This window comes from Enhydra lutris, unplaced genomic scaffold (genome assembly GCF_002288905.1).
Source record: "Enhydra lutris kenyoni isolate GAN:26980312 unplaced genomic scaffold, ASM228890v2 scaffoldscaffold55, whole genome shotgun sequence".
Classification (NCBI taxonomy): domain Eukaryota; kingdom Metazoa; phylum Chordata; class Mammalia; order Carnivora; family Mustelidae; genus Enhydra; species Enhydra lutris.
Genome location: NW_019154139.1, coordinates 7,092,829 through 7,110,058, shown reverse-complemented (window position 1 = coordinate 7,110,058; position 17,230 = coordinate 7,092,829). Strand labels below are relative to the sequence as shown.

The window sequence follows — 17,230 nt, the reverse complement described above, 5'->3', positions numbered from 1 at the left end:
TACTGTTCTTCAGTGTGATGCAGAAGCATGTGTCTGCCTCAGATCCAAAGATCACTTGCCTTTGGCTTGTTAGCTTAATTTTCTCTCCCATTAGGAACATATCATCATCATAATGGAAGCAGATATCAGTGAAGGCAGGGGATAGTGTGACAATTAAGGACAGGTGAATATACTTGAGGGATGACAAGCCCTAGCAATATTCATCCATGCGCTGGCCTCCCACCTGTTTTCCCTTTCATTGCGTCTTAATATAGTTCTAAAGATCAGATTTCTGGAAGCAGTAAGTATGTAACATTTCTAATCCTGGTACCACTTGCTTCATCAGTGACAATAACCCCCTTCATGCTGCTTTAAGATGTTAATGTGACATTCAGGTATATGAAGATACGTACATTTTCTTTTTTTTAAGATTTTATTTTATTTATTTGACAGAGATCACAAGTAGGTGGAGAGGCAGGCAGAGAGAGAGGAGGAGGCAGGCTCCCTGCTGAGCAGAGAGCCCAGTGTGGGGCTCGATCCCAGGGCCCTGGGATCATGACCGGAGCCAAAGGCAGAGGCTTTAACCCACTGAGCCAGCCAGGTGCCCCTATATGTACATTTTCTGTTGCCCTGAGGATTTGGGTACCAACATAAGTGAAGTGAGTTATTTTTATTTTTCAGGGGAGCTGTAGTAAGATGAGGAGAGGTCCTAGGAAGGAGCAGGGTAGGGTGTCTTTCTCTTTGTGTCCCCTATGCCCCCCACATGCCATCCCTCTTCTATCCTCCCTGTCCCTTTCCTGCTCTTTCTGCTCTACTGCTTTTGAAGAATTAGCCTGAGAGAAGGAAGGAAAGCATCTGGAAGGGTTTGTATCCTCCAAGGATGTCTTGAGATTCAGAGTTCGTAGGTCCTGTGTCTTAGGACCAGAGTGAGCATCTCATGAAACATACGAGGGGTCAAATTACTCTTGTAAGAGAGTTTTTGGTTTTAGATGCTTTGGTCTCTGAGGATTATAAGGGTTTTTTTTGTTTTGTTTTTACTTGGAAAGCAGATGTTATGTTCTTGTTTGCCTTTCTCTCTGCGGGAGAGAGAACTTAATTCTCCAGTTAGAAGAGATGCTTTTTTTTTTTTTTTTTAAAGATTTTATTTATGTATTTGACAGACAGAGATTATAAGTAGGCAGAGAGGCAGGCAGAGAGAGAGGAGGAAGCAGGCTCCCTGCTGAGCAGAGAGCCCGATGTGGGGCTTGATCCCAGGACCCTGGGATCATGACCTGAGCCGAAGGCAGAGGCTTTAACCCACTGAGCCACCCAGGCGCCCCAGAAGAGATGCTTTTGAAGACACAGCAAGATGATGCAAATTCATTTAATATAGTCAGTGCTCATTCTTGTTGAGAAATTAGACCATCCCTCTTAAATGCAGCATGCTTGGAAACCCTAAGTTCTAGAGGATGTTACTAGTACTACAAAGATAGATTTGAATCTAGGCTAGTCACAAGTAGGAGAGTAAGAATGAGTACCATTACTGAGCCTTTGTTTTAAACCCTGGATTTCCTAGCTAGTGAGGAGGAGCCCTAGAGTGAAATCCAGGCTTTCCTATGCACTCCTGGGGGACCTGACTCAAGGCCAGGCTCCTTTCCCTCAGTTGTGCTTTCAAAGTGTTGAGAAGGAAACAGCTCAAGGTAATGATGTTAGAAAAATAACCGTCTGAGGTCTGTGATACACAGCAGTGGTATGATCTCTCTGAGTGAATTGACCACCTTGCCTTCCCTGCTGTTGATCCTCCAGGGGAGAAGAAATACAACCAAAGCGTAATTTGGTGGCGCTTTTGTAAGCTCCTAAATCACATTTAGTAAATGTGCATCTTGGCTCCCTCACATACATACAAGTGAGCGTGAGCAGTTTCTCTGGCATTTTCGAGCCGCAGTTTCCTCATATTTATTATAAGAATGATACCATGGAATGGTGAAAATAGAAAACATGTAACACACTGCTTAATAGGTACTAGCTCTGAGCCGTCTAACCCCTCTGGCTGCAAACACGCTTCAGTCCACCAGGGGGTGGTGATGTGCCGGGGTTGGGGGCGCTGTGGAGAGCCCAGTGGCGATATGGCCGCGCATGCGCGTCCCCGGCGGGAAGGGCGGGGTCACCACATCTTGGTGGATTGGCCAGCAGCCTGGGCAGGTGATGGAGCAGCGGTGGGCAGCAGCTGGAGAGCACGAATACCTCTGGCCAAAGCTACAGCAAACGAAGGTATGCGCATGTGCATTTATACTTCCAGCCAGGCCAGATGCAGAGGGAACATCTTCTGGTATGTCTTGTTTTAATGTCTTATTAAAATATCAGAAGAAAAGGCAGGACCACAAACTCTGGGGAGAGATTAGTCATCCACTTCCTGTCCCTCCCCTCATCCAGAAATTCCAACCTCAGTTCCGTGCAGGGGGCGGGAACACACCCCGGCTATACTCAGACAACTATCCAGCCTTTCTGGTTTTAGTGCAAAGTGTCCCTGAATGTGGAATAATTTTTTTTTTTTTAAGATTATTTATTTATTTATTTGTCAGAGAGAGAGAGAGGGAGAGAGAGCGAGCACAGGCAGACAGAATGGCAGGCAGAGGCAGAGGGAGAAGCAGGCTCCCTGACGAGAAAGGAGCCTGATGTGGGACTCGATCCCAGGACGCTGGGATCATGACCTGAGCCGAAGGCAGCTGCTTAACCAACTGAGCCACCCAGGCGTCCCAGGAATAATTCTTATTGTAACTGATTGCATTACCTGTGAAAGCCAGTCCCACGTGGGATTTACTTCTGGCCACTCTGAAGCAGCTGGGGACATTTCCCGTGTGGGCCCTGCCTGCACCGCTGGTGTTCCGCGTGACCCTGCAGTTTCGACATGGCCGTATTTATCTCTGTGTTGACCGGACAGCCTCACCCCTCAGAGTCACCAACCCCCACAACCTTAGTTGTCTGTTGCTGTGTAACAGATCAGCCCAAAACTTGGCTTAAAAACAATGAATACTTACTGTTTCTTAGCATTTCTGTGTGTGAGGCATCTGGGGAGCGGATAGGCTGGCTTGAAGTCAATCATGAGGTTGCATTCAAGATTTCGGTCAGGCCTGCGGTCCTCTGAAAGCTTGACTGAGGCTGGAGGATCCACTTACAAGAAGGCTGATTAATCTTTTAAATTTTCTGTATCTTGTTTTGACATCTGGGACGGGAGGGTGCTTTTAGGCTGGGGGAGAGACTGCCCCTCCCAAAGCTAGCTAGTTTGTGGAACAGTAAATGATGTATTTACCAGCATGCCTCTCATGCAAGCCAGACACCTTACCAACATTGTCCCTGCCCTAAATCATCCCAGAGCCAGCTCCTAGGCAACTCAAAACCACTCTTAGAGCCCAGAGCCCACCGGCATTGTTCAGACTGGCAAATCCTAAGCTGTTTTACTCTGCCCTGCCTTGCCTTTGCCACAGAAACCCAAATAAAGCCTGGCCTCAGCTTTCCCCCTGCTCTTGCTTCTACCACCCGACCAAATCCTGGGTGCTTCCCCTGTGGCTCTGTGTGGTGTGGCATGCCCCCTTCTCTTGGGAAATATAAGTGGTAAATTCTTCCAATGGCATCAACCTCTTCTCCTCTTTTAATTTGTACTCACCTCTGTAAATTAAGATCCTGTGAGTACAGATGAGACAGAAGGTCATTGCCATGGCTGGCAGTTAATGCTAGCTGTTGCCTAGAAGCCTTTGGACCTCTTCACAGGTTGCTTAAAGGACTTTGTAACACGACTATGACTTACCTCATAGCCAGGGATCCAAAGACATGAAGGCAGAAGCTGTAATGTCTTCTGGAACCTTGGAAGTCACATCATTCTGCCATGTTGGTCATGCGGTCCAACTCTGAGTTGGTGTGGGCTGAGGGCCCACAATTCACAAGGGAATGAATTCCAGGAGGTGAGGATCACTGGGGCCCATCTTAGAGGCTGGCTGCCATAGGATATCATGGAAAATATTGACTGGCTACTTTCTTTTTCTTCCTTTGGAAGAGGACAGGCAGTTATACCCACTCACCCAACCCCCACCATAAACAGATACATCTAAGTCAGAGGCGCATACGTGATTTTTCAAAATGTAGCTTAGCTGACACTGAGAGGGACTCGGATACCAAGTGTCTAGAACAAGCTCCCCTTCCTTCCTCATCAGTTTGGGATTAAAAATAATGTAAATTTATTGTTTAGTACTTAACATGCTACAAATGGCCTTTAGCAAGGTCATTATTGCAAATGTAAAAAACATTCCTTAAAAAAAAAAAACAAAAAAAAACACAAAAAACAACCCCCCCCCCCAAAAAAACATTCCTTAATCATGGGTCCTCTCAGGAAACTTAGGCTAAAACAGGAGTTACTAACCAGTGTTCGTTTGGGGTCAGAAGACCCTTTCAGACCTGATGAAAGCCACTGGATTCTCTCCAGAATGTTTATATGCAAAATTCTGCAACCAACTTCATAGATGGCTGGATGGAAATTACTAGATGTCCTTGCTTGCGTGTCTAGCTTTAGGAATTACTCGTTCTCCACTTTTGGAGCATCTGTGTTAGGGCACCACCACGGGTGCTAGGGCATCACACAAATTCCTGCTCTCTCATGAGGGTAATAATCAGAAAACAAACCCCTGATACTAGTTAAGGACAAGTTAAAAATCAAATGTCGCAGGGCTGGGGGAAGGAGAAATGAGGTAGTTTGTACCTCAGGCCCTCCATAAGTGATACTTGAATCGAGACTGGCATGAGGAGAAAGCCACCAGTGCAGTAAAGGAACATCAAATACGAGAAGAAAGTAGGTTTGGAGAAACCAAATGTGAAACACTGAGCGAAGACAGAACATAGCGAAGTGGCAGGCACCAGACAGGCAGCGGAGGCCACTGGGAGCAGGGAAAAGAGCCAATTTTTTCCGCAGGATCGGACGAACACCCTGCCCTTCGAAGGCCTCCGTTGTGTCTGTGGCAACTGGGCTAACACTCCAGGGTTAACTGGGCGCTAGGGGTGAAGATCCTAGGAGCCCCTGCCCCACCCCACTCCTTAGGGCTCTAGTGGAGATGGATGTTTCCACCTAGGTAGAGATCCAGACTTCCTGATTTTTTTGCATCCCCCGAATTACTTCCATCTTTTAAAGTATAATTATAAGTGTATGGGCACCACAAAAGACGGTAAGTATCTCAGACTCCACCATCCACAAATATAAAACTGCTTGGGATCGGATAGGGGTATGTAAACATTGGAGTGAGCTGGGAGAAAGGACTAGCCTGGTAGGCACAGAACAGGCCTTCGCAGGATGGGGTGATTTCCAGGTTGCCTGCATATGGGCCCAAGCTGGTCGAAAAGACACTAAAAATCCTCACTCATCCGGCCATTGTGGTATCCAGTTATCTACATTTCGGGAGAAAAACTCTTGCTGAGGGACATGGACCTCACAGTGCTGACCCTAAGAGAACAGGCAGAAGAGGCAGGTGAGGTGGCAGGGGCTTCCATCATCACCTTCCCCTCCACCCATCTAACATATGCCAAAGGCTACTAGGAGCCCTCATTCTGCAACAGTTCTCAGCTAGGGTGACTTTGCCACCAGGGGACATCTGGCACTGTCTTGGAGGTGGGAGACTGGTCCTGACTTGCTGGAGGGTAAAGGCCAGAGATGCTGCTGAAAGTTCAGCAGACAGGGCAGCCCCCTATCGTGAAGAATTCTCCAGCTCCAAAACGTCAGCAGTGCTATGGCCGAGAAACCCTTTGTAGCCCGAGCAGCACCTCAGTGACAGAGTCTGTACCAGACACTTGGAGCGACTAGAGATCAGCTGAGGTGCTGGCTTTTCCACACCTTCTTGGTACAAAGTTTATGGAGCTGTGGCCATTCTGATAATGCTAAGCAGTCCTTCGTTCAGGCATTAGCTGGATACGTACCAAGACTCACACTTATCTTTAAATTGGAATATGAATATATTTCTTTATTAGGTTGCTCACAAGAATGACACACTACCACTGTCCTTCCGAAGTGGTAAAGAATACATACATCTGACCTACGTCATGGCAGGAAACCGGAGTCAGGGCTCTCAGAGCTGGTACCAAGTGTCCACTGCAGACATCTCCATTCACCAGAGAGGATGCTTCCTTGATTCCAACGTCTCTGCTGTAGCTTCCAGTCAGGTCTCTGTGACTTGCCCAGACTTCTTCATTCCAGCATCAGCTGACCCTCTTTTTTCTAGCCCCTCTGGACTCCTTCGAGACCGAGGTCAGCTGCCTCAGGTCTACCTGGCCCAGGCAGCCTCTGGAACTCTGCAGCACATCTCTTAGGTATGCTGCCCTGCCACCCTCCGGGGCATGGCTGGGAGTTGGGGAAGAAGGGGAATAACATCACGTGACCAAAGCAGACAGCAGGGGTATACTGGCAAGTGACTCTTGGACATACACCTAAGAACCTCACGGAATACATGCTTACTCCCCAAATGATACATAACTCCCCGAGGGCGAACACGTATGGAATGATTCCGTACTCCAGGCACAGGGGATACAAAGTGAATGGCGCGTACATCCATCCTGCCCCACACACAACAGGAAGTGAGCGCCTGAATGCTGGAACCAGATCTCTATCCTGGCTCTTCCCTGCCTTTGGATGGTGTCATCACTCTGTCTCCGCCCGATTTCGGCATTAGTTCATTTTTCAAAAGAGGACAGGACGGCAGAGAGAGGAGAATGAGAGACCGGGGGTGAGGTGAGGGATTAATATATGAAAAACAACCTATAAAACAAAACAAAAATAATACAAAAATGCAAACCCCAGATTTAGTACTAGAATACAACGAGAAGGGAGCTGGAGAAACCACATGCGGACACAGATGGTCTGATACACAACCCCAGGCGGAGGATTCAGTGAGGAGTGGGGCAGAGGCCAGGGGTTTAGACCAAGAGCCTTTCGATGGACTGCTGAATGGACTGGATCTGCTGCTTCAGCTGGGAGCCTTCTTTGATGGTGACAGAACAGGCGATGACAGGCCTGGACACCCCACAGGCCCGCCCCAGGGCCTGCTTGGAGCGCACAAACACGTAGGGCACATTCTTATCCTCACATAGCAGCGGAAGGTGCAGGATGATCTCCAGGGGCTCAGCGTCTGCAGCCATCACGATGAACTCAGAGATGCCTCTGTTGAGGGTTTTGGTAGCTGAGGAGAGGAGGACGGGAGGTCAGTCAATGATTGAGGGGGTGTGGGGGCTGGGCATGAAAGCTGTAACAAAACAATTTCCAAGAAAAAGAAACACAGGTGCAGGAAAACTGGGCAAAAATCCCTAGGCACAAGCAATTCTGTGTGTCCTGTAGTGGCCCTGGGAAGTGATAAGGGATTTAAGCATCAATTAGCCATCCTCCATGCCTTTCTCAAACCCTACGTTAAACCCAGCAGTTCTGTGAACACACATCCTGAGACAGACCACTTCTTTCCTCTCCTTGGCTACCACACTGGCGCAAGTCACCACCATCTCTTGCCTGGTAGACAAGAACAGCTCTCACACAAACTCTGCAGTGCAGCACTCTCACACTCTGCGATCAAGGAAGGACCCGGGGTTTTACCGTCCCGGTTTGTCACGAGCAGCATTTCTGGAAAGCTCACACCACGTGCAACTTACCAAGCAAGATCACCCCACAGCGTTGTTAACCACTGTGGCCCAGTGCTAGGGCAGTTTTTGTTAATGCTGGAGTACTGATGAGACCAGAGGCTCTGGAGTCATAATGGCCATGTCCAAATCCTGACTCTCCTACTCATCAGAAGGGAGATGCTGCAAAATGTTACCAACTGGTGGATCTAAAATCGTTCTTAGTCCATTAACTTTCGGCATCTACTGCCAAAATACTGCTCTTAAGTCAGTCCATCCACTGGTTCCAATCAGGAGTATCCAGCCCTCTTTCCAAATTGGAAATCTAAGCCAGAGACAGGGTCTTTATCACTCTACCTCAAGCACTCTCCAGCTGCCTTACCTTCATTGGCTCCTTTCCGAAGCTGCTTGTAGTTACATGATTGCTGAACAAGGTCCAATAGTTTCTTGGTAAGGTGGGCGTCTGCGAGGGGGTAGGCCTTCGGATTCACATCAGCCTCAGTCTGTGGGATGTGAATTGGGGGTGTGGGGGGGTAGTCATTAAAGCATCAGTTAAAACTGAACCAGAAGTTGTTCCAGACAAGTCACAAAACACTTCAGTTAACAACTGAGAAAGACAACGATTAGCTTCAAAAAATTTTACCAATTACCCAGTCCAATGATGTACACTAAAGCTTATATACTTTTATGTGCCTCTCTTTTCCTTGGTAATATTATAGCAAATGGATTACAAATAGGTTCTCTTGGCTCAATATCCACTTGAGTCATACATATTTACTGAATCAAAATGAAGGTATAATTTATACAAATGTAGCACAGAATTTTCTCTCTCCATTCCCCATTCAATATTCAAATCTTCCTCTGTCCTAAGAATCCTGGTTTCCAAAACATCTTTTCTCCTTTATCTGACCTGTTAATACATACAAAATGGCTGGTACCAACAAAATGGTTGGTACCTCTACCAACAAGCTCACCAAGGTTGAAATTTCCTTTTGTTCTTCGAATATACCTGACTAGGGCCGTCTATATTATAGAATATATATTCACCCACAAAGATAGTATTATATTCAAGTTATTCCATTTTTTCCCTGTGGTTATCAATCTGATATACAAATTGGGTTCCTTTGTATTCAGCTTACTTAAAGAACTAAGATCTTACTTTTCAAATCTGTAAAATATCTACATGTTTTCAAAGTAAAAGCTATGTCAGTGAGCTAAAAGTGTTCTGAAAACTGGTAAACAGTAACGCATTTATTCCTACCTTTCCTACAGACTATCACAGGGTAACAAACAGATGCCAACATTCTCTTGTATCATTATTCCACCTAATAAAGTAGGACTGATTCAATCAAATCCCACCATTCTGCAACCCGTATTCACCAGGTCATTAACTCAGACACAGCCACCAACATCGTAAGATGCCATGTGATCAGTACCCCCCTTGAAGAACGAAATTATCTACCTTCAGGTGGTCTTGCGGGGGGAAACAAGTGGGAAGAAAAAAATCCGATCAAGCCTTTGATTCTAGTATTAGATATTTACTGTTACGGAATTATTAAATTATAATGGAGTTGCAGTTGCTAAAACTTATTTTACACATACTTTAATATCTACGAATAAAACGCTACGTCATTGGCTTTGCTTCAAAATAACCCAGGTACGGAACGAACTGGGGGGCTGCTTATACCATTCCTTCCTCCTCACCCCTACCTCTCGAGTTTAACAATTTTCATGAATTTCTCATTTGTTTTCCCTAGGATTCTTTTTACAACTATTTTGCATATAAAATTCGGGAGCACTCCACGTTATCATCGCGAGCAACAAGCGGTTCGCCCCGGCGGTCCGGTCTAACCCTGGTTCTGGAGGCTGGACCGCGGCACGCGGCACGCGGCACCGCAGTTCTAGGTGGTGACCCCGTGGGTGACGGCCCGGTGGGAACACTCACCATCGCGTCCGTCTCGGTGGTCTCCTGCCCGATACCGCAAGGGCACAGAAATGACCCACCCGCAGGGAAGCCGGAAGTGATGTAGGGATGACGTAAGCGGAAGTGACATCAAGAGCGAGATTGCACCAAAACGCCCCGTCCCTAAACCACTGCAGTGGTCCCAGGATGAAGTGGTATTGAGTGAGGGCTGGAGATCCCGGAAGAAGCGGGGAAAAGGTCTTCTAATTGGTCCGGTGTTCTCCATACACTCTAGAATCAGACTCTCAAGGCCCATAAAAATCTGCTGGGATAATCTGATTTGCTATGATCCCGATTGCGGTAAGACTTTTAGGATGCACAATCTGTCCATCACTTTATATATACTCAGTACCTTCCTTTCCTTTCCTCCTTTTTTCTTTTTTTTTAAAGATTTTATTTATTTGACAGCGAGTGAGGAAACAAGCAGAGGAGTGGGAAAGGGAGAGGCAGGCTCCCCGCGGGGCAGGGAGCTCCATTCGGGGCTCGATTCCAGGACCCTGGGATCATAACCTGAGCGGATGGCAGACGCTTAACGACTGAGCCACCCAGGCACCCCAACTCAGCACTTTTCAATAAGGCTTTACGATTTTCCCAGAAGGCTTAACATCTTTTAGATTTACTCCTAGATATTTCAGGCTAAGAAAATTCACTTTATTAAGAAAAAAAATTCCCTTTATTTCCTACTGTATTAAGAATGTCTCTGAAACTAATGATGTACTATAAGTTGGATAACTGAATTTAAATAAAAAAAATTTTAAAAAGAATTTTTTCTTTGTTAAACAAATTGGTGTTGAATTCTATCAGATTTTTTTTTTTTGGTGCTGAGCTGACGCAGATGAAAAAGGCTTTCTTCCTTTAATTTTCTGAGTTTTTCTAATGTTAAACCAATGTTGCATTCCTGAGATAAAACCAACTTAAATAGGCTTTCTTATTTTATTTTATATCCATTAGCTAATGGACTTAAGGTTTCTTGGTGGGGAGGAATGATAAAAATGTTCTAAAATTTTACAGCAATGGTTGCACAACTCTGTCAGTATATGAAAAACCACTGAACTATACACTTCAGATGATGAACTTTTTATAGTACATAAATTATCTCAATAAAGCTATTTTCAAAACCAGGTATAGGATTTTTCTACATGAAAAAAACTTTAATTTTGTTTCTTTACTCTTCAGTTTTAAGAGTCTATTTATTTATAAAAGATTTTATTATTTATTTGACAGAGAGAAGTGAGAGAGTGCGCACAAGCAGGGGGTGGTGGGAGAGGGAGAAGCAGGCTTCCATGCTGAGCAGGGAACCCAATGTGGGGCTTGATCCCAGGATCCTGGGATCAAGACCTAAGCTGAAGGCAGATGCTTAATGGACTGAGGCACTCCTTAAGTTTTATTTCTACTTAAATTCGTTTTTGATACCTTTTTTTTCAGGCATTTATTCACTTCATCTCAGTTTCTATATTTATATGTATCAAAGTGTTCATAATATCCTTTTTAATATCTGCAGATTATGTCTCCTTCATGTTCGCTACCGCTTACTTATACCTCTTGTGCTTATTTTCTTAATTAACCTCACCAGAGGGGACTTTTCAAAGAAAATCTTCTGATTCTGTGTTCCCAGTAACAATCAGATCTATTTGATTTTTCCATAATTTCTGCTTTTGTTTTGTATTTTGTCCTTTTATTCTTTTCCTACCTTTTATAATTCATTTCCCTCCAACTTAAGCATTTTAAGTTTCAGGTACTATTTTAGCTAATTCCTACATGCTCTGGTGTGTGGTATTCTCATTCTTGATGAGTTGTTTTCAAATTTCCATTACAATTTTATTCACTAGATTCACTACAACCACTAGATCGAGTTTATTGATGGTGCTGTTCAAATCCTTTATTATCATACTGATGTTCTGGCTTTACCATCTATCATTTATATACTTAAATGCTATATAATTGCATTTTTATCTATTTCTTCTTGTAATTATGTCATTTTTATTCATACTTTATTTTTTAAGCCACTTTATCTTCATAGATGCATTTCATCCTTTTTTTTTTTTTTTTTAAAGAATTTTATGCACTTGGGGCGCCTGGGTGGCTCAGCCGTTAGATGTCTGCCTTTGGCTCAGGTCATGGTCCAGCCCTCATTGGGCTCCCTGCTCGGAGGGAAGCCTGCTTCTCCCTCTCCCACTCCCCTGCTTGTGTTCCCTCTTTCTCTCTCTGTCAAATAAATAAGTAAAATCTTAAAAAAATTTTTTTTAGGGGCACCTGGGTGGCTCAGTGGGTTAAAGCCTCTGCCTTCGGCTCAGGTCATGATCCCAGGGTCCTGGGATCAAGCCCCGCACGGGCCTCTCTGCTCAGTGGGGAGCCTGCTTCCTCCTCTCTCTCTGCCTGCCTCTCTGCCTACTTGTGATTTTTGTCTATCAAATAAATAAATAAAATCTTAAAAAAAAATTTTTTTTTTTTTTAAATTTACTTGAGAGAGAGGAAGAGGGAGAGAGCAAGCAAGCATCAGCAGGGGAAGGAGAGGGAAGCAGATACCTTGCCAATCCCAGGCGCTGATCCCAGAACCCCATAATCTTGACCTGAGCTGAAGGCAGATGCTTAACCAACTGAGCCACCCAGGCATCCCTGCCTTTCACCTTAAACCCCATTTCTATATGATGTTTACAGAGGCTACACCATACCTTTTAACTTGGCAAACATTTACTATTTTTACTTTAATGTGTCTTAATTGGAGCACTTGGTCTCTTTCTATATATATATATATATATATATATATATATATATATTTATTTTAAGATTTTATTTATTTATTTGACAGACAGATTACAAGTAGACAGAGAAGCAGGCAGAGACAGGAAGGGAAGAAGGCTCCGTGCTGAGCAGAGAGCCCAATGCGGGGCTCGATCCCAGGACCCCGGGATCATGACCTGAGCCGAAGGCAGAGGCTTTAACCCACTGAGCCACCCAGGCACCCTGGTCTCTTTCTATATTTACATAAGTACTGATATGTTCGGTTCAAATACTTCTTTTGTGCCTTCTATTTGTTTCAATTGATATGTTTCTTTTTCTTTCTTTCGTCCTTTGGGTTTATTATTTTTTCACACTACTATTCCATTTACTGGTTTGGACTTTTAGATCTGTATTCTTTTAGTGGCTACCTGAGAGATTACAACACATGTCTTTGACTTATCAAAATCTAATGTTCATCAACAATAAAGGATCCAATACTTTAATTCAACTCCAAAAAGTGCTCGCTTCAGCAGCACATATACTAAAATTGTAACAATACAAAGATTAGCATGGCCCCTGCGCAAGGATGACATGGAAATTCGTGAAGGGTTCCATATTTTTAATTTATTTTATTTTATTTTTTAAAGATTTTATTCATTTATTTGACAGACAGAGATCACAAGTAGGCAGAGAGGCAGGCAAAGAGAGAGAGGAGGAAGCAGGCTCCCTGCTGAGCAGAGAGCCCGATGCGGGGCTCGATCCCAGGACCCTGGGATCATGACCTGAGCCAAAGGCAGAGGCTTTAACCCACTGAGCCACCCAGGCGCCCCCATATTTTTATAAGAGACTCAATCTCACAAAACAAACTGAGGGTTGCCAAGGGGAGGGGGATAGGGAGAGGGTGGTGGGGTTATGGACATTGGGGAGGGTATGTGCTGTGGTGAGTGCTGTGAAGTGTGTAAACCTGGCGATTCACAGACCTGTACCCCTGGGGCTAATAATACATTATATGTTTATAAAAAATAAATTATTTTAAAAAATCACTCCAAAAAGTATACTTCAAAAAACTGTTACGTATTTTTTTAAGATCGATTGATCGATCTATCTGTCAGAGAGAAAGCACAAGCAGAGGGAGTGGCAGGCAGAGGCTGAAATAGGCTTCCTGCCAGAGCAAGGAGCTGGTTGCAGGACTTGATCCCAGGACCCTGGAATCATGACTGAGCTGAAGGCAGCTGCTTAACCAAATGAGCTACTCAGGCATCCCCATCAGGTATTTCCAATACAGTTCCAACAACCTATCTCTGGAATTTAGGATTCTCAACTCTTAACAAAATATTAAATTCATAAAAAGGGAAGAATTCAGGAGCCCCCAAAACCATCAACAAGGTCTCACCTTATCGTTTTAATTACAATCAACAATAAAAGGTCGGCTCATACATAGTAACTGAAATTTCCTTAGTGTGTATTTACTCACCTTTTAATTTTTTCTGAGGGTTATTTAAATGGAGTGAAGGAATAAAATCATACTGCTAGCTGATTTTCATCCCTAACATGATCCCTTTGGTCTCCCTGTACACCAGAGAGCCAAAAATACCCCGCAAAGTTTTGATTTAACAATAAACACTGCATGCTCATTAACACCCTACCAAGTATTAGGATTAGCTGTTTAACATGCATTATCTCATTTAATTTTTTTTTTAAAAGTTTTCTTATTTGAGAGAGAGAGAATGCGCGCATGAGCAAGCAGGGAGGAGGGGCAGAGAGAGAATCCCAAGCAGACACTACCCAGGGCATGGAGCCAGACACGCTGCCTATCCCAAGATCCTGAGATCAGGACCTGAGCAGAAATCAGTAGTCGAAGGCTCAAAGCACTGAGCCACCCAAGCGCCCCTGCATTATATCATTTAATCATGAAAACATGCTCATGCATCGTTATCCCCCTTTTACAGTTTAGGGAAACTTCTCTTAAGTTCAGGTTGAGACCACTCTATATCAAAACTTTTCATGGAATTGCCTAAGATGAGTTGGTTTCAAGTTCTAACCTCAGCCATGTCCTAGCTTCACAAAATAGGGGGTGGGGAGAAAGCGAGGGGAGAAGATGGCCACGGGATCCAAGCTCCGTTGGAAGGATTAAACCTCACCATGGAAGTGGAAGCTCTTTGCAAGCTGTTCCTTCCTTACCAAGTGCTAAACAAAACTAGCTACCAAGCTACAGGAGTTGATTAAAACGTGGAGATCACCAACAACTTAGATAAATTGCACGTGGTAATACCAGGACCTCTGATTTGGGAGACTACCGCCCCAGGAAAGCCTTTTCTCAAACCAGGCCGGGGTTTCGGGGCCTCATTTCCCGCAGCCCCCAAGCGCCAAAGGCTCCTCCTGTAAGTCCCTGGCACGTGTAACTCGCGGCGGGCGCAGACCCACGGAGACCTAGATCTCCCCATCCTGAACACCACAAATGGGGAAGTGGCGTAGAGCAGACTGATTCGAATCCTGGGTTCCACACCATCCTTAGCGATTCTCCCCTTCCCCCGCCAAAAAGGAGCCAAGTTTTCTCACCCCACTTCCTACTCTCCCCCACGTGGGTTGGTATCTCTCCCACGTCGGGCCAGGACTCCTCCATTCCCCCGACGCTTTCGGCCACGCGCACAGAGTGTTGTCAAGTACCCCCGACCTCAGCAGTTGGGACCGTGAGGCTTCCCGAGTTCTAACCTCGAGCGGGGGGCTGTTGGGGACCCCGCGACTGCCGAGTTCTAACTCGGGGCCGGGAGGCTGGGACTCCGCGGTCGTCGGAGGTCTAACCCCGGACCGGACTGTCTAGCCAACGTAAGTTCTAAGCCCTCGCAGTCCAGTGAGTGACCCGAACCCAGAGTCTCCCGCTTCCCAGCCCCCGCGCCAGGAGCACGGACTCACCATAGCTGCGATTCCGCGGTCCCGCCACCCCTTGGAGCGCCGGCAACGTCAGAGCGGGAGCGCGCGCGCCTCTGCCGGAAAGTTGCGCGGGAGGGTGGAAATGGCCGCGAGCGGCAGGAAGCGGAAGTGACGCCACTAAAGCGGGCGGATCTCGTCCTCTAAGTCGCCCTATTACCGCGTAGGTTCTGGGAGAGGGCCTGTAATTTGCTATTTTTGTTTTCGTTATACTATAAATCTTTGGCAGGAACAATGAATTAAACTTGCGTACACACACGCACACACACCAACGGGTTTCAATGGTGTCATCGTTCCATTGCCTGTTTATCTTTGAGGACATTCTTGTGCTTTTAAAATCATCTTTTTGACCCTATACTGGTGAGGGAACGGTATGGAGATAAGATGGGTAATCCTAAATGTTTTCCTGCATATGTAGATACCCTTTTTCTCTTTTTAAAGATTTTATTTATTTGAGAGAGAGATAGCAAGAGAGCATAAGCAATAGGGAGAGGGAGAACCAGGCACCTTGCTCCTGAAGTGGGGCTGGATCCCGGCTGGATCCAGGACTCCGGGATCATGGCCTGAGCGGAAAGAAGATGCTTAACCAACTAAGCCACCCAGGCGCCCCCATATTTAGATATCCTTGTTAAAACACTGGTGAGAAATGTGAAGTCCACCAGAAATGGAATCCATTGAGTAGGGAATTCAGGAAGAAGAGCAGGTTGGGGGGTGAGGGTTGAGTTTCCGTCAGGTTGAGCTTAGAGATGTCATAGGACACCGACTTTCTTCTGCCCAGCATACTGCTCTTTTCTCTATGCTGCTCCAAATCTCCATTATTTAAAGCTAGACTCATGCCTCGCCACCTCCAAGAGTCCTTAGGGCCCTTACTCATTTCTCTCCTACATGATGCCAAACACATCTTGGGACTATTTGGATCTAGCCAAAACTAGACCATTATAGGCTAGTTCCAGTTAATCATTTTGGAAACCTAGAGTTAGAGCCCTAGCATGATTCTTTAGGAATCACGCAGCAATCTCTTCATTTTACAGCTACCAAGGCCCTGAGAAGGGAAGCTACTTGCCCACAGTCACAGAGTGAGGCAGTGGTTGAATCAGAACTGGGCCTTGGGATTTTGGCTATTGTCCCCGATTACTTCCACCACATCTGGCTGCTTTGCCTGAGACAAGTTGTGGTATGGGGCAACAGAATGGGTTTGAACTGCCTCCAGGACGGAACATGAATTACATAAAAAATGGCTCCATTGAACTTCACTTCATGCAAATCCTAGAAAATTTGTCAAAGAACAAAATTTGTCTCCAAATTAAGAAATGCCCACAGATGATTCCTGTGTAAGAGCAGAACCTGTGGTTTGGATTGTGCTGCTCACTTTTCAGATCCTGTTTATGTTTCCATATTAATGGAACCTACCAACCACCATTATTGGGGAATTAAACATTATTCCAATTTACAGTTATAGATGTGTCCTTATCACTTGATTTTTAGATATACTTTATAAACAATTTCCAGTTGTTACTTGGCTTACCTGGCACCTAGGACCATCATATCTCAGGTCTCCTCAGTAAAGACTAATGGGGACGTGAAGTTTTGAGTACTATGAGTAAGAGACAGCACATCTCACCTAATTAATTGTTTCCCAACTATATAATGACTCAGTTTCCAAATTCTCTTAAAGCTAGGTCACACTTTTGATTTTGTTGTTTCTCTTGCTAGTAAGTTCATAAATGTTGACATAAGCTCAATATCAATCCGTCTTATAAATTTGTCCTTTACCACACTTCTGTGCTTAAAAACCCAAGTCCTTTTCATGGCTTACTAGGCTCCTCTCCACCAGTCCCCACCTGCATCCCAATGATAACAGATGTACCCACCTTTTTTCTACCCCGAGAACACCCCAATTTCTCCAACCCCATCCATCAACCTTTGTTGAGAGGAATGTGCTCCACTGTTTTGCTAAGCTAACTTCAATTCATCACCTCTTCAGTGAAGCCTCCCTGATCACCCAGATCAGGTAACTGCCCC

At 45.2% G+C, this 17,230-nt stretch overlaps 1 protein-coding gene across 3 annotated transcripts; it reads right to left on the bottom strand.

Moving 5' to 3' along the window:
- Positions 1 to 5,930: 5,930 nt before the first annotated feature.
- On the bottom strand, positions 5,931 to 15,293 carry LOC111157457 (small nuclear ribonucleoprotein 13). Of its 3 annotated transcripts, none has more exons than XM_022518872.1 (3): positions 15,194 to 15,293; positions 7,979 to 8,099; positions 5,931 to 7,169 (listed from the first exon to the last, which is right to left on the bottom strand). In XM_022518872.1, exons 1-3 carry the CDS (start codon positions 15,194 to 15,196, stop codon positions 6,907 to 6,909), a joined length of 387 nt encoding a protein of 128 aa, XP_022374580.1. In that variant the 5' UTR covers positions 15,197 to 15,293; the 3' UTR covers positions 5,931 to 6,906. The 3 variants fall into 3 exon arrangements, with proteins under 3 accessions (XP_022374580.1, XP_022374579.1, XP_022374581.1); XM_022518871.1 differs by lacking the exon at positions 15,194 to 15,293 and adding an exon at positions 9,542 to 9,833 and having other exon boundaries at positions 7,979 to 8,059; XM_022518873.1 differs by lacking the exon at positions 15,194 to 15,293 and adding an exon at positions 9,542 to 9,630.
- Between the last annotated feature and the right edge of the window lie 1,937 nt (positions 15,294 to 17,230).

Bases quoted from the DNA above. Each gene is read 5' to 3' on its own strand.
- LOC111157457 (XM_022518871.1), bottom strand. From the start codon at position 9,815: ATGGGCCTTGAGAGTCTGATTCTAGAGTGTATGGAGAACACCGGACCA. The intron at 8,060-9,541 runs GTGAGTGTTCCC...ACCCCCTCGCAG, and splicing joins CCACCGAGACGGACGCGATG to ACGCCCACCTTACCAAGAAA. The intron at 7,170-7,978 runs GTAAGGCAGCTG...TCCTCTCCTCAG, and splicing joins TCGGAAAGGAGCCAATGAAG to CTACCAAAACCCTCAACAGA.